The sequence below is a fragment of the Scyliorhinus torazame genome, chromosome 31, assembly GCF_047496885.1.
Source record: "Scyliorhinus torazame isolate Kashiwa2021f chromosome 31, sScyTor2.1, whole genome shotgun sequence".
Lineage (NCBI taxonomy): Eukaryota > Metazoa > Chordata > Chondrichthyes > Carcharhiniformes > Scyliorhinidae > Scyliorhinus > Scyliorhinus torazame.
In genome coordinates this window covers 25,393,103-25,410,452 of record NC_092737.1, presented here as the reverse complement: position 1 = coordinate 25,410,452, position 17,350 = coordinate 25,393,103, and the positions used below count along the sequence as shown (strand labels likewise).

The 17,350-nt window shown below is 55.7% G+C and overlaps 1 protein-coding gene across 1 annotated transcript in view; it reads right to left on the bottom strand.

Annotated features, from left to right (window-relative positions):
• Positions 1–1,016: 1,016 nt before the first annotated feature.
• LOC140404764 (serum amyloid P-component-like) overlaps positions 1,017–17,350 on the bottom strand; it is a 61,421-nt gene continuing 45,087 nt past the window's right edge. The window contains exons 2-3 of the mRNA XM_072493482.1: positions 3,400–3,483; positions 1,017–1,730 (exon numbers count right to left, since the gene is read on the bottom strand). Coding sequence (XP_072349583.1) covers positions 1,141–1,730; positions 3,400–3,483 — 674 coding nt within the window. The 3' untranslated portion in view covers positions 1,017–1,140. The remainder of the gene's footprint in view (positions 1,731–3,399; positions 3,484–17,350) is intronic.

The window sequence follows — 17,350 nt, the reverse complement described above, 5'->3', positions numbered from 1 at the left end:
AGTACTGAGGGAGTGCCGCACTGTCAGACGGTCAGTACTGAGGGAATGCTGCACTGTCAGAGGGTCAGTACTGAGGGAGTGCTGCACTGTCAGAGTGTCAGTACTGAGGGAGTGCTGCACTGTCAGAGGGTCAGTACTGAGGGAGTGCTGCTCTGTCCGAGGGTCAGTACTGAGGGAGTGCTGCACTGTCAGAAGGTCAGTACTGAGGGAGTGCCGCACTGTCAGACGGTCAGTACTGAGGGAGTGCCGCACTGTCAGAGGGGCAGTACTGAGGGAGTGCCGCACTGTCAGACGGTCAGTACTGAGGGAGTGCCGCACTGTCAGAGGGTCAGTACTGAGTGAGTGCTGCACTGTCAGAGGATCAGTACTGAGGGAATGCCGCACTGTCAGAAGGTCAGTACTGAGGGAGTGCTGCACTGTCAGAGGGTCAGTACTGAGGGACTGCTGCACTGTCAGAGTGTCAGCACTGAGGGAGTGCTGCACTGTCAGAGGGTCAGTACTGAGGGAGTGCTGCACTGTCAGAGGGTCAGTACTGAGGGAGTGCCGCACTGTCAGACGGTCAGTACTGAGGGAGTGCCGCACTGTCAGACGGTCAGTACTGAGGGAATGCTGCACTGTCAGAGGGTCAGTACTGAGGGAGTGCTGCACTGTCAGAGTGTCAGTACTGAGGGAGTGCTGCACTGTCAGAGGGTCAGTACTGAGGGAGTGCTGCTCTGTCCGAGGGTCAGTACTGAGGGAGTGCTGCACTGTCAGAAGGTCAGTACTGAGGGAGTGCCGCACTGTCAGACGGTCAGTACTGAGGGAATGCTGCACTGTCAGAGGGTCAGTACTGAGGGAGTGCCGCACTGTCAGAGGATCAGTACTGAGGGAGTGCCGCACTGTCAGACGGTCAGTACTGAGGGAGTGCTGCACTGTCAGAGGATCAGTCCTGCGCTTTACCAGTTTTTCTCATTCAGTTTATAATTTTTGTGAATATCAAGAGGGTAACACACACTGGAGAAATTGTGAAAAGGCAATAGGATTGCAGGCGAAATAAATTTATTTCCATGACCCACGCAGGCATGTTACAGTGTGGAAGATTGGTGCACTTCATTGTACAGGCTCTCTTAGGAGGCTCCACGGCCCTTCGCACAAGCTTGACTACTGAACCCTGGTTGACCTCTGGATGACTACATTTCCTTTGGTTTGAATGCTGGCGGTCAGCCAGCTAATTACGTTCCCTTGCGCCTCCGACTCGCCTCGTGCCAGGCGGCGGATTGTCCTGGGTGACAAAACGCGGTCGTAAAGGTTGACGTCGACCATCTCGCCCACGTAACTGGACTCCTGCCCGATCTTGTCTTGCTCGTGTCCCAGGATGACGCTGCCGCTCATCGTAATGGTGGGCGCGCTCTGCAGCTGCTTGCGGACGGTGGGCTCCCCGTTGATGTACAGGGCGACCAGTCCGGCGCTGGCGTCGCGGGCGACGCACACGTGGACCCAGCCCCAGAGGTCAGCTGGCAGCCTGAATCGCAGCTCCTTGCCTCCAATGCTCACCCTCATGGTCCTGTCGTCCTCCCGGGCCAGCAGCAGATCGCGGGTATTGTAGGAGAATAGCGAGTGCTTGGTGCGGAGCTCGGTGTTAAACCTCAAGCAGAGCGTCAAGTCACTGAGACTCATCTCCTTTCTCAGCGACAACACCACATGCTCACTGCGCGAGTCTGTCAGAAACAGCAGTGAATCCTCGACAAATCCTACAGAGGAGACAGAACAGAGAAGGCCCGGGTTACTGGCTCACCTGGTTAACACGGTGCAGAATCAACCTGCGGTGTGACTATTCCAACGCGTGCCCACGTTCATCACCACTCGCCTCGAAGAGCGCAGCTCCAACAACACTCGAGAAGCTCAACACCATCCAGGACAAAGCAGCCCCGCTTGATTGCTCCCCTTCCACAAACATTCACTCCCTCCACCACCGACGCACAGTGGCAGCCGTGTGTCCCGTCTACAAGATGCACGGCAGCAACTCACCAAGGCTCCTTGGCCAGCACCTTCCAAACCCACCACCTCCACCATCTAGAAGGACGAGAGCAGCAGATACCTGGGAACCCCACCGCCTGGAGGTTCCCCTCCGTGTCACTCCCCACCCCGACTTGGAAATATATCCACTGGCTGGTTTAGCTCACTGGGCTAAATCGCTGGCTTTGAAAGCAGACCAAGGCAGGCCAGCAGCGCGGGTTCAATTCCCGTACCAGCCTCCCCGAACAGGCGCCGGAATGTGGCGACTAGGGGCTTTTCACAGTAACTTCATTGAAGCCTACTCGTGACAATAAACGATTTTCATTTTCATATATCCCCGCTCCTTCACTGCCGCTGGGGTAACACCCTGGAACTCCCTCCCTAACAGCACTGTGTGTGTACCTACATCTCAAGGACGGCAGCGGTTCAAGAAGACAGCTCACCCATCACCTTCTGAAGGGCAACTTGGGATGGGAAATCAATGCTGGGCCTAACCAGCGACGGCCACATTCCGTAAATGAATTTTTGAAAATCTTATAAACCTAAGGCCATTCAAATCCCTGCCGTCGGCGTCTTACCTCACAAGGAACTCCTTTTTCCCCTCTCCTCGCTAACCTACATTGGCGCCTTCAAAATTCTCCTTTTCCTTTTCAAACCCTGACATGGCCTCACCTACTCCCCATCTCCGTTATCTCCTCCAGCCCCACACAGTGGTTAGCACTGCTGCCTCACAGCACCAGGGACCTGGGTTTGATTCCAACCTCGGGTCACTGTCTGTGCGGAGTCTGCACTATCTCGCCGTGTCTGGGTGGGTTTCCCCCTGGTTCTCCGGTTTCCTCCCACAGTCCAAGGATGTGCAGGTTAGGTGGATTAGCCGTGATAAATTGTCCCTTGGATGTCCAAAAATATGAAGATTAGGTGGATTGATGATGCTAAAATTACCCTTTAATGACCAAAGGTTATGCAGATAGGGTGGGGATGGGCCTAGATAGGGAGCTCTTTTGATGGGTCAGTACAGGCTTGATGGCCAGACCGGCCTCCTTCTGCACTGTAGGGATTCGATGGGACCCTCTGATGTATCAGCCCCACTCTAATGCTGGCCTCCTGCGTTTCGGGGATTTTCATCGCTCCACCATTGGCGGCCGTGCCTTCAGTTGCCTGAGCCACGAGCTCTGTGACAACTTCCCTAAACTTTCCCACCTTTCCTGATCCTCCTTTTACGAATCCCTTCAAAACATGCCTCTTTAACCAACCATCTAAAATAATGACCATGTGACGTATGTTGAGAAGGTTCATTGTCGCAAAGGCGAGAGAAGACGAGGTGTTTGTTGAGGACAGGGGGTGTCGGGCTGTGTGTGTGATGCTCTATGCGTGCTTAATGTGTGCAGAGGTGCAAGCATTTACCTTCCTGTTCCTCGCCGATGACGAGTGGAGCCATCAGGCACGAGATGGACATCAGGAGAAAGATCTTCATGGTGAGTGCTGTCTCTGTAGAGTAAGTAGACAGTCAGATTCAGCGCTGACACAGAATGACCCCCTGAATCCTCGACCTCAGCGCAGACATGCAACGAAACGCAGATTCAATGCCAGTCCTATTCAATGCCAATCCAAGACCTTGCTTCTCTGGGGAAGAGCATCGGGGTAGGGAGGTTGGCGAAAGATGGGGAGGAGAGAGAATGAAGAGTTGGATGGATGGAACAGGAGGGAAGGAGAAGGGGACACGCTGTTACTCTCTCTCCCCTCTCTTTGTGGAGAGGATGGGGGTCAGAGGTGTGGGTCTGCCTGAGTTGCTGACAACTGCCTGGGGCGAGGAGGAGGGGGTGAAGCAGTACTCACGTAGCAGATGATCTGCCCTCCCTCCCCCTTCACAGGAGACATCCTTCACACTTACCCTCGACCTGTACGCACGAGCAGACAATCCCTGGTGTGTGAAACCCCAGTCCCCCAGTCCAGGGCCATTTATACCCGAGGCCATTGAGTCATGGGCCAATGGGGGGAAAGAGAGGCAGTGGGTGGTGCCGGCTGGTGTGTGGGTCACCTCGCCCACAATCGTCCAGCTGTCAACTGTTTGCCTTTGGAACCCAGTCAATGTTGATCTTCACTTGCAACAAACATTCAACATGACTTGTATCCTTGGGAAAGTTTAGGTCACCTTATCCTGGACTCTTTGCCAACTGACTCGAACCAAATGCCCCAAGCCACCTTCCCCTTGCCCGGTCCTCCACCTACCTCATCCCCAGGCCTTGCCAGCTTTGGAATGTAGGCCACAGTGAGCCTGATAAAAAGTTGGCCCTGGCTCTTGCTTCTGGCCTGGGGCGGTTGGTTGATGACATCCTGCCGGGAAAGGGGGAGGAGAGGAGGCAGGGAGCAGGGTGACGAGACACCACGCTTGGGTGGGGATTGGGTTGGGAGAGCATGCTGAGGATTGGGCAGGGAAAGTGCAGGCCAGTGGGGATTCGGGTGCGGTGGTGCGGTAGTGGTGGGAGCCAGCAGGCCAATGAGAGAGAGACGGTGCAAGAGAGTGAGGGGACAGCACAATAGAGATGGGCAGAAAGAGAGACAGACATAGAGGAGAACAGGGAGGAAAAAAAGAGTAAATGATAGAGAGAAAGATGGACTGCTGGAGAGAGAACGGCAGACTGCGAGTGTGAGAGAGATGGACTGCGAGAAAGAGAGCGATGGACTACGAGAGAGAGAAAGATGGACAGTGAGAGAGAGAGAGACATGGTGGGATTCTCTGTTGGCTGATGCTGGAATTGGGATATGCGATTGGGCGGAGAATCTGTTTTGATGCTCAAATTGTGGCGGGCGTCGGTTTCATACCAAATCGCAATTATCCGTCGCCTCGAAAGCGGCGTCGATGCATTCCACTCCACACAGATAGTAAACCCCGTTGGCATATAATTTGCGGGCCTGACCGCGATCTCCGGGACCTCCACGATTCTCCACCTCCACTGGGCGGAATTCCAGACAGCTTTAAAAATTGGGAATCAGGCGCTGTGGCTGATGAGGGAGAGAGAGGAGGTAGAACACGGAGAGGCGCGACCGTGGGCTGCAGGCCTTGACACTGGTCGAGCTGGCTGGCGGGAGGGCTGGGGGGGGGGGGGGGGGGGGACACGGCTTCTGCCTTCTGCCAGGGCTGGGATGGGGGGGTGACAGGGGGACAGGCCTTTGGGCCGGGGTGACCCCCCCACGGGACGGCCATTATCATAGATTATCATAGAATTTACAGTGCACAAGGAGGCCATTCGGCCCATCGAGTCTGCACCGGCTCTGGGAAAGAGCACCCTACCCAAGGTCAACACCTCCACCCTATCCCCATAACCCAGTAACCCCACCCAACACTAAGGGCAATTTTGGACACTAAGGGCAATTTATCACGGCCAATCCACCTAACCTGCACATCTTTGGACTGTGGGAGGAAACCGGAGCACCCGGAGGAAACCCACGCAGACACGGGGAGGATGTGCAGACTCCGCACAGACAGTGACCCAAGCCGGAATCGAACCTGGGACCCTGGAGCTGTGAAGCAATTGTGCTAACCACTGTGCTACCGTGCTGCGGCCTGCAAGGCAGCCATCTTGCGGCGCACCCGACTGACCACCCACCCTGCAGACAATGGAGATTGGAATACAATCAGCAATGGTGGCCTTCTTCTTAGTTGCCGCAGCCCTGGGGATGCGCTGTGGCTGTATGAGCTGGAGCTGCCCGCGGAGGGGGAAGCTGCGGCAGCGGAGCCTGCCCCAGAGGAACAGGGGGCGGCCGCCCAACAGGCCGAGGCGGAGGTGCAAAGGAAGCGCCGCTTGAGGCCTCGTGGGTACCGGCACAGCCTGTCATTCACGAACCTGCCGGACCGGGAATGCCGTTGAAGCCTCCGGCTGAGCAGGAGGGCAGTGTGACATATCTGCCAGATGATGTCACGCCTGTCACCGCGAGGGTGTTGGGGAGGGGGAGGGGGGGGGCATGCTCTCGGTGGCCGTCAGGGTGACGGTTGCCCTGAACATTTACGACATGGGCTGCTCCCAGGCGCTGAGTGGCGATCTGTCTGGGATCTCACAGAGCTCAGCGCACAGGTGCATCTGCGCTGTCACAGAGGTCCTGTATGCCCAGTGGCACAATACATCCATTTCATTGTGGACCGAACCCACCAGGATGCCCGGGCAGCGGGATTCGCCGCCATCGCCGAGGTGCCCCCGGGTCTAGGGGGTGGTCGACGGGATGCACGCCCCCCCCCTACGAGAACCTGCAGATGACAGGCTGATCTCCACAAACCAAAAGCGTTCCACTCGATGAAAGTGCAGCTGGTGTGTGATCATGAGATGTGCATCGTACACATCTGTGCCCGATGCCCGGGCAGTGTGCACGATGCCTTCATCCTGGCGCACTCAACGGCTCCCGGCCTCTTCGATGTGCCGTCTGGGCTGGGGGATTTGCTTTTGGGTGACAGGGGTTACCCACTACGACGCCTATCCGCGGGCCACAGACCGACTCGCAGACTTGATATGACGACGCCCACGCAGCGAGCAGGTCCGTGGTCGAGTGGCGCTTCGTCACTCTGAAGATACGATTCAGGTGCCTGGACCGCTCTGGACGGGCCTTCCGGTATAGCACTGGGAGGGTCTACTGCCACATAGTGGCCTGCTGTGTTCTCCGCAACATCGCACAGCAGGGGCTGTGCTGGAGCAGGAGGAGGAACACCAAGCCTCGTCTGAAGAGGAGAATGAGGGGGGGGGGTGGTTGAGGATGGGTGCTAGCCCCTTATAGCACAGTGGTTAGCACTGTTGCTTCATAGCTCCAGGGTCCCAGGTTCGATTCCCGGCTTAGGCCACTGTCTGTGCGGAGTCTGCACGTCCTCCCCGTGTGTGCGTGGGTTTCCTCCGGGTGCTCCGGTTTCCTCCCACAAGTCCCGAAAGACGTGCTGTTCGGTGAATTGAACATTCTGAATTCTCCCTCTGTGTACCCGAACAGGCGCCGGAATGTGGCGACTAGGGGCTTTTCACAGTCACTTCATTGCAGTGTTAATGTGAGCCTATTTGTAACAATAAAGATTATTATTCTAATGGTCTCTGAATCATTCCAGGTGCGGCACCAGTTTTGCTGTCATAGAGGTCCCGTCATCAACACTTAGTCTCAGGAACGGGAGTCTAGCTGATGGACCAGGAGAGAGCGAGAGACAGATAGCAAGAGAGAGAAAGAGAAACAGGCTAGAGAGCAACTCTGAGAGGGATGGGGCAAGGGAGTGTGAGAGAGAGAGAGACAGATGGACCGCGAGTGAGACAGTCAGCGAGAAAGAGCGAGAAACGGACAAGAGAACGGAACTGAAAGAGATGGGGTGAGAGAGAGAGCGAGAGATGGAGCGAGAGAATGAAAGAGATGGGTCAAACGAGACAGAGAGTCGGGGCGAGAGAGAGATGGGGAGAGATGGGGAGAGAGACGGGGCGAGAAAGAGGGAGAGAGAGATGGGGACAGGGACAGGGTGAGAGAGAGGGAGTGAGACGGGGCGAGAGAGAGGGAGAGATACAGGGCGAGAGAGGGAGAGAGAGACGGGGCGAGAGAGAGGGAGAGAGTAGGAAGGAGCAAGAGAGAGAGAGAGATGGAGCGAGACAGAGATAGGGAGAGAGACGGGCGAGAGAGGGAGAGAGAGATGGGGAGAGAGACAGGGTGAGAGAGAGTGAGTGAGACGGGGCGAGAGAGAGGGAGAGATACGGGGCGAGAGAGGGAGAGAGAGACGGGGCAAGAGAGACGGGATGAGAGAGAGAAGGAAGGAGCGAGAGAGAGAGATGGGGGCGAGAGAGAGATAGGGAGAGAGACGGGGCGAGAGAGGGAGAGAGAGATGGGGAGAGAGACAGGGGGCAAAATTCTCCGGAAACGGCGCGATGTCCGCCGACTGGCGCCCATAACGGCGCCAATCAGACGGGCATCGCGCCGCCTTCCGCATCTTTGGGGGCCGAGCGCCAACATTGAGGGGCTAGGCCGACGCCGGAGGAATTTCCGCCCCGCCAGCTGGAGGAAACAGCCTTTGGTGCCCTGCCAGCTGGCGCGGAAATGACATGTCGGGGCGGCGCATGCACGGGAGCGTTCGCGGCCGCTGACAGTTTCCCGCGCATGCGCAGTGGAGGGAGTCTCTTCTGCCTCCGCCATGGTGGAGACCGTGGCGGAGGCGGAAAGAAAAGAGTGCCCCCACGGCACAGGCCCACCCGCGGATCGGTGGGCCCCGATCACGGGCCAGGCCACCGTGGGGGCACCCCCCGGCGACCAGGACCCCGGAGCCCGCCCGCGCCACCTTGTCCCGCCGGTAAGGTAGGTGGTTTAATTTACGCCGGCGGGACAGGCATTTTAGCGGCGGGACTTCGGCCCATCCGGGCCGGAGAATCGAGCGGGGGGGCCCGCCAACCGGCGCGCCGCGATTCCCGCCCCCGCTGAATATCCGGTGCCGGAGACTTCGGCAACCGGCGGGGGCGGAATTCACGCCAGCCCCCGGCGATTCTCCGACCCGGCGGGGAGGGGGGTCGGAGAATCACGCCCAGGGTGAGAGAGAGGGAGTGAGACGGGGCGAGAAAGAGGGACAGCGACGGGGTGAGAGAGAGATGGGGAGAGAGAAGGAAGGAGCAAGAGAGAGAGAGATGGGGCGAGAGAGAGAGGCTGGGTAAGAGAGCGAGAGGGCGAGAGAGAGGTTTCTTTTATACTGAGAGTCTTGGGGCTAATGCCCTCCATGAGGTAGGGCCTAAAAACCGGGGCTAAGCCAATGTTTTAGGACAAAATACAGAGGTGGGCCTTATTGTAATGGGTACAGAGTATAGGTTCAGGATGTGTTGCCACAACAGGACATTGGTAAGACCACACCTCAAGAACGGTGTGTACCTGTGATCTCTTTAAGAAGGACTATTGGTGATTTGCTGGCACTTAAGAGAAGTCCATTAGCCTAATAGCTGGGGTAATCGTACCTGCTTCTTAGTGGGTTTGAGAGAATAAATACCCAGAGGCTGTTTCCCCTCTTGGTGGCATCTATAACTGGGGTGCCAGTTTAAACGTGATGGGTCTCCCATTTAGAACAAGGGTCGAGAAGAAATTTCTTCCCCCCCCCCCCCCCCCCTCCCCCTCCCCGAGGTTCACATTTGTGTTTGTAACTCTTTTCCCCAACAAGCAGTAGTGGCTGGGTTGTCGAATCGTTCAAGGCCGTGTTGGACGGGGTTTTGATTGACAAGGAATAGAAACATTGGGCGCGATTCTCCACTCCCATGGTGGTTGGGAGAATCGCCTGGGCCGCCAAAATTTCCGGGGACGCCGGTCCGACGCCCTCCCGAGCGGCGGGAACGGCCCGGTCGAGTTTCGCAGGCCGGAGAATCGCCGGAGACACCCAAAAGGGCGATTCTCTGGCACCCCCGCTATTCTGAGGCCCGGATGGGCCGAGCGGCCTGGCCAGAACGGCGGGTTCCCCCCCCGGCGCCGTCCACACCTGGTCGCTGCAGTCGTGAGCGGTGCGTGAACGCTGGGGGGGGCGGCGAGGGGGGATCCTGCACCGGGCTTCACCTGGCATGTGGGGTGGCCCGCGATCAGTGCCCACCGATCGTCGAGCCGTCCTCTCTGAAGGAGGACCTCCTTCCTTCCTCGGCCCCGCAAGATCCATCCCCCATCTTCTTGCGGGGCGGATTTAGAGAGGACGACAACCGCGCATGCGCGGATGATGCCCGCTATGCGGCGCCGGCCGCGTCGTCTATGCGGCGCCGCTTTTACGCGGGCGACAAGGCCTGGCGCGTGGAGATGACGCGGCCCCGATCCTGGTCCATTGTCAGGGCCTGAATCGGTCGGGACCGGGGCCGTTCCGCGCCGTCGTGAACCTCGACGCCGTTCACGGCGGCGCGGCCACTTCGGCGTGGGAGTGGAGAATCCCGCTCGTGGAGTTCAGGCCACATCAGATCAGCTATGGTCGAATTGAATAGCAGAACATGCTCAAGGGGCTCCATAGCCTCCTCCTACGCCTATTTCTTCTGACCTTATGGTTGAAAGAAGGTGCGGGGGGAGTGTATAATGTTCAATAGATAAAGGAAGAAGGTTAGGCTACAGTTGGAGTACTGGGTACAGTTCTGGTCGCCATACTATAGGTGTCATGATATGCACTCATGCACATAATGAGATACAGACAGGCAGTGACAGACACCCAGTACAGCCAATCAACACACAGGACAGAACACAACCAATCACCAGGCAGAACACTAGAAGGTGGTCTCCCACTATAAAACACACGAGGCATCAACACTCTGCCTCTTTCCACTGGTGACAACTGTAGTGACAGTCAGGGTGTATATATCAGTTAGCGCCTTCTACACGTGGCTCAGAGCTAGTCTGGTCTAGTTAGTTATAGTAAGCACGCTTAGATTAGTAGAGTGTCAAACCCACAGCAAACTGTGTGCACTGCTCAACAAGGTCAACAAAGCGTATTGAACTAACATCAAAGTTTGGTGTTTACTTTCAAGTACAACTGCATCCAGTTGCAGTCCTCTGCGAGCCCTCCCAAACAGATCCACTTTTTACTTAACCTATACTCGTTCTAATCTTTTAAAAAATAACTCTAAAACTAACATTATTACTAACTTCTCTCTCTTATCTTCTCTTGCAGGCTTGAACATCCTCCGAGGCCCGTGGAGACCTTTTGACCCGACCCGACCTGACCTCCGCGACCTGGAAGAAAATCGGGCCCAAACTGGAAGGGAAGCCACGACCTCGATTTGGAGCCGACCCGGACCTCGGAGCTCCCAACCCGGCCTAAGTACCGACCCCAGCCCCCGGATCGCCTTGCCCAGTCCCCGGAGCTCCCGACCCGACCCCCGACGGCAAGACCCGGCCCAACGCGGCCCCCAGAGACCCGCCCAGCGACCCGACCCAGAGAGGCCCGCCCAACAACCCAACCTACCTGGTGATGGAAGAAAGTAAAATCCACCTGGAGGCTCGACCGGGCCTATTTCATGATCCGACCCCAGGAGCGCCCAGGGAAGGAACAGACCACGAGACCCAGCCCAACCTGCCTCAGGAAGCCCCTGCCCACGACCCAGGACCCCCGAAACGGCGGAGACCACTCATGAGGACCCGAACGCGCTGCAAGGTATTCCTGCGCCCGCAGAATGCCGGGACCCATCCGGATCGCAAACATGCCCCCCTAGCAACCCCTCTACCTCAACCAGCGCCCGGGACCCTGCCAGACGCGACCCCAGATACGTAAACAGCGCCCTGGTCCCCGCCAGCACCCTGGACCCCGCCAGACGCAACCACCTACCTTCCACAAGAGCTGACATCTGCCATCAGATCCCAGGATCATCCAGCAGCAGCCGCCGACCGAGGAAGCGAGGGAAACGCGGCGGTCTGCAGGTTAGACTGGAGCAACGCGGTTTCAAGACCCCTCTCTCCAGCATACTCCTGGCAAACGTCCAAGCGATCGAAAACAAGCTGAATGAACTTAACGCCAGACTTACCTCTCAGAGGGAAGTAAGAGACTGCTGTGTGCTCTGTTTCACAGAGACATGGCTCACCCCTGCCTCACCGGACTGTGCCATACAACCTGAAGGCTTCTCAATTCACCGGGCGGACCGCACGGCACCATCAAGCAAAGCAAAGGGTGGAGGGGTTTGCCTCCTCATCAGCTCCTCCTGGTGCCTTGGATGTGGCGACTCTGGTGACCTACTGCTCCCAGACCTGGAATAACTGACCGTGAAGTGCCGCCCATATTATCTTCCACGTGAGTTCACTTCAGCCATTATCACAGCGGTCTACATCCCAACCCAGGCAGAAGTGGGTAAGGCGCTGGACGAACTATACACAGTAATAAACAACTACGAAACAGAACACCCGGAGGCCTTGTTCATCGTGGCCGGAGACTTCAACAAGGCCAACCTCAAGAGTGTACTGCCAAAATTCCACCAGCACATCTCCTGTCCCACCAGGGGCGACAACATCTTGACCACTGCTACTCAAAAATCAAGGGCGCCTACCGTTCCATCCCCCGACCGCACTTTGGGAACTCAGACCATAAGACTGTGCTCCTTCTCCCAGCATACAAGCAGAAACTCAAGCGGGAGAATCCAGCTAAGAAGGTTGTGCAGTGCTGGTCCGAGGAGACAGAAGAGCTCTTACGTGACTGCAGAGACAGTGGACTGGTCCATATTTAAGAACTCAGCGACCAACTTAAATGAGTATGCCACCACCGTCACAGACTTCATCAGCAAATGTGTGGACGACTGCGTGCCAAAGAAAATAGTACGTACGTTCCCCAACCGGAAACCATGGCTCAATCGCGAGATTGACTCCCTACTGAAGGACAGATCTGAGGCATTCAAGACAGACGATCCTGACCTATAAAAGAAATCGAGGTACGATCTCCGCAAAGCCATCCAAGATGCCAAGAGAGAATATCAAACCAAGCTAGAGTCACAGACAGACTCTCGGCGGTTGCGGCAAGGACTAAACAACATAACGGGCTACAAAGCGAAGCCAAACAGTATCTCTGGCAGCAGCGCACCCCTCCCCGATGAACTCAATGCATTCTATGCTCGGTTCGAGCAGGTAACCAACAATCCGCTGGCGAGTGCCCCAGCAGCCCATAATTCACCCATACCCACCATCACAGCTTCCGAAGTCAGATTGGCCTTCCTGAAAGTGAACCCTCAGAAGGGGACGGGCCCGGACGGGATCCCTGGTCGTGCACTCAGAGCCTGCGCGGGCCAGCTGGCAGAGGTATTCACGGACATCTTTAACCTGTCCCTACTCCACTCCGAAGTCCCCACCTGCTTCAAGAAGACCACCATCATACCGGTACCAAAGAAGAACCAGGCAACATGCCTCAATGACTACCGACCAGTGGCCCTGACTTCAGTCAACCTTTCGTAGGTGCTTCGAAAGGTTGATCATGAAGCGCATCACCTCCATATTCCCAGAACGCCTTGATCCACTGCAATTTGCATACCGCTGCAACCGGTCCACATCAGACACCATTTCTCTGGCCCTACACTCATCCCTAGAGCATCTCGAAAACAAGGACTCCTACATCAGACTCCTATTTATTGACTACAGCTCCGCCTTCAACACCATAATCCCAGCCAAGCTCATATCAAAGCTCCAAAAGCTAGGACTTGGCTCCCCACTCTGCAACTGGATCCTCGATTTTCTGACCAACAGACCACAATCAGTAAGAATGAACAACAACACCTCCTCCACAATAGTCCTCAATACCGGCGCCCCCAAGGCTGCGTACTTAGCCCCCTACTCTACTCCCTGTACACACACGACTGCGTGGCAAAGCTTGGTTCCAACTCCATCTACAAGTTTGCTGACGATACGACCATAGTGGGCTGGATCTCGAATAACGATGAGTCTGAATACAGGAGGGAGATAGAGAACCTAGTGGAGTGGTGTAGTGACAACAATCTCTCCTTAAATGCCAGCAAAAGAGCTGGTAATTGACTTCAGGAAGCAAAGTACTGTACACACCCCTGTCAGCATCAACGGGGCCGAGGTGGAGATGGTTAGCAGTTTCAAATTCCTAGGGGTGCACATCTCCAAAAATCTGTCCTGGTCCACCCGCGTCGAAGCTACCACCAAGAAAGCACAACAGCGCCTATACTTCCTCAGGAAACTAAGGAAATTCGGCATGTCCACATTAACCCTTACCAACTTTTACAGATGCACCATAGAAAGCATCCTATCTGGCTGCATCAAAGCCTGGTATGGCAACTGCTCGGCCCAGGACCGCAAGAAACTTCAGAGAGTCGTGAACACCGCCCAGTCCATCACACGAACCCGCCTCCCATCCATTGACTCCATCGACACCTCCCGCTGCATGGGGGAAGCGGGCAGCATAATCAAAGATCCCTCCCACCCGGCTTACTCACTCTTCCAACTTCTTCCATCGGGCAGGAGATACAGAAGTCTGAGAACACGCACGAACAGACTCAAAAACAGCTTCTTCCCCACTGTCACCAGACTCCTAAATGACCTTCTTATGGACTGACCTCATTAACACTGCACCCTGTGTGCTTCATCCGATGCCAGTGCTTATGTCGTTACATTTAAAATGTTGTGTTGCCCTGTTATGTATTTTCTTTTATTCCCTGTTCTTCCCATGTACTTAATGATCTGTTGAGCTGCTCGCAGAAAAATACTTTTCACTGTACCTCGGTACACGTGACAATAAACAAATCCAATCCAATCCAATCCGTGTTACCCCAGTGTGATTAACAATAGGAAGGAGGTGATTGCACTGGAGACGGTGCAGCAGAGATTCACCAGGATGCTGTCTGGGCTGGAGCGTCTCAGCTATGAAGAGAGGCTGGTTAGGCCGGGGTTGTTCTCCTTGGAGCAGAGAAGGCTGAGGGGGGAGCTGATTGAGGTGTATAATATTATGAGGGACATAGATAGGGTGGATAGCAAAGCGCTTATCCCCTTAGTGGAGGGGTCAGTAACCAGAGGAATAGGTTTAAAGTAAGGGCCTGGAGGTTTAGAGGGGATTTGAGGAAAAACCTTATCCCCCAGAAGGTGGTGGGAATCTGGAACTCGCTGCCTGAAAGGGTGGGAGAGGCGGGAACTGTCACATTGAAGAAGCATTTAGATGAGCGATTGAAACTCCACAGCAAACAAGGCGACGCACCAAGTGCTGGGAAATGGGATTCAAATAGATAGGTGCTTGATGGTCAGCGATGGGCCGAAGGGTCTGTTTCCATGCTGTAAAACTCTGACTCTAAGATTGGCGGCACGGTGGTTAGCACTGCTGCCACACAGCTCCCAGGGCCCGGGTCCAATTCTGGGCACGGGTGACTGTGTGTGTGGAGTTTGCACGTTCTCCCCCGTGTCTGCGTGGGTTTCCTCCGGGTGCTCCAGTTTCCTTCCGCTGTCTAAAGATGTGCAGGTTAGGTGGATTGGCCGTGATAAATTGTCCCTTACTATCCAAACATTTAGGTGGTGTTACTGAGTAACGGGGGTAGGGTGGAGGTGTGGGATTAAGCGGGGTGCTCTTTCCAAGGACCGGTGCAGACTCGATGGGCCGAATGACCTCCTTCTGCACTGTGAATTCCATGAAATTTCTCGGTGGGTTTGTGGGGACTGAGTGGACTGGGTGGAGTGAGTGGCCTGCAGTAACTTTGAGATAAGCATCAACAAGGGTCTGGAGTGACTGTCGATGCGATGCCAGAGCGAATTACACTCTTGCACTGTAATTCTCACTCTTCCACTGCAATTCTCACTCTTCCACTGCAATTCACACTCTTGGACTGAAATTCCGGGCGGGATTCTCCACTCCCGCGCTGAAGTGCCCACGCCGTCGTGAACGCCGTCGAGGTTCACGACGGCGCGAAACGGCCCCTATCCCAACCGATTCAGGGCCCGAAAATGGGCTAGGATCGGGGGCCATGCGCGGTTGCCGTCCTCTCCGAGTCCGCCCGCAAGACGATGGCAGATGCATCTTGCGGGGCAGCGGAAGAAAGGAGGTCCCCCTTCAGAGAGGACGGCCCGACGATCGGTGGGCACCGATCGCGGACCACCCCACATTTGAGGTACCCCCCGGTGCAGGATTCCCCCCCCTCCCCCCCCCCCCCCCCCCCCCCCGCAGGCCGCCCCCCCCACCCCCAGCGTTCCCGCGCCGTTCCCGACGGCAGCGACCAGGTGTGGACTGCTCCGGGGGGGGGACCCGCCGTTTTGGGCAGGCCGCTCGGCCCATCCGGGCCTGAGAATAGCAGGGGCGCCGGAGAATCACCATTTTGAGTGTCTCGGGTGATTCTCCGGCCTGCGGCCCGCGGAACACGATGGGGCCGTTCCTGCCACGGGAGGGCGTCGGACCGGCGTCGCGGGAAATTTTGGCGGCCCAGGCGATTCCCCCAACTGGCGCGGGAGTGGAGAATCACGCCCGGTCCGTCTTCAGATGATTGAACGGCGCTGGGCAAACGGCACGATTGAATGACGTCTCGGAGATCGCAGGGGACACTTTGCGCCTGTTTTCTCTCCGCCGCAGGGCCGTGCCTGTTGAAAAATAACACAGCCAAGATCTGGGTCAGGATGCCCCAGTTCAGCAAGGCCAACATTTGGCAGCCTTAGCCCACGGCTGATTGCAGGCTTGCTGTTGACTCAATCAATAATTAGACCTTGGACCTGCCATGAGTCACGTTTAACTCTTTCTGAAAGTGGCGAACAGGAAAGGACATGGAAGAGATCACAATAGGAGTAAGCTCCCTTGGCACAGAGCATTGGAAATGGATCATGACGATCCACACACGAGACCTCTGCTTTGGGGCTTTCAAGACCTTCCCCTCAGGGCAGCACGAGGTAAAGGCCGTGAAACAGATTGGAAAGAATCAGTAAACCACCACTCCCACTCTGAGAACATATTAAAAATGCAGCAGCGAAGCACGCCCTTCAGTCCATCTAGTTGCTGCTGGAGTTTTCGAGGAGCAATCTTCCACTGCAATTCTCACCTTCCACTGCAATTATCACTCTTCCTCTCCAATTCTCTCTTCCACTGCAAGTCTCACTCTTCCACTGCAATGCTCACTCTTCCACTGCAATTCCCTCTCTTCCACTGTAATTCCCTCTCTTCCACTACAATGCTGACTCTTCCACCGCAATGCTGACTCTTCCACTGCAATTCCCTCTCTTCCATTGCAATTCTCACTCTTCCACTGCAATTCCCTCTCTTCCATTGCAATTCTCACTCTTCCACTGCAGTGCTCACTCTTCCACTGCAATTCTCACTCTTCCACTGCAGTTCCCTCTCTTCCACTGCAATTACATCACATCCACTGCAATGCTCAATCTTCCAGTGCAATTCTCCCTCTTCGACTGCAATTCTCACTCTTCCACTACAATTCTTACTCTTCCACTGCAACTCCCTCACTGCCACTGAAATTACCTCTCATCCACTGCAATGCTCAATCTTCCAATGCAATTCTCACTCTTCCACTGCAATCCCCTCTCTTCCACTGCAGTTCCCTCACTTCCACTGCAATTCTAACTTTTCCACTGCAATTCTCACTCTTCCACTGCAATTCCCTCTCTTCCACTGCAATTGCCTCTCATCCACTGCAATGCTCAATCGTCCAGTGCAATTCTCCCTCTTCGACCGCAATTCTCACTCTTCCACTGCAATTCTCACTCTTCCACTGCAATTCCCTCTCTTCCACTGCAACTCCCTCTCATCCACTGCAATGCTCAATCTTCCAGTGCAATTCTCAATCTTCCAGTGCAATTCTCACTCTTCCACTGCAATTCCCTCTCTTCCATTGCAATGCTCACTCTTCCACTGCAATTCCCTTTCTTCCACTGCAATTGTATCTCTTCCACTGCAATTCCCTCTCTTTCACTGCAACTCCCTCTTTTCCAC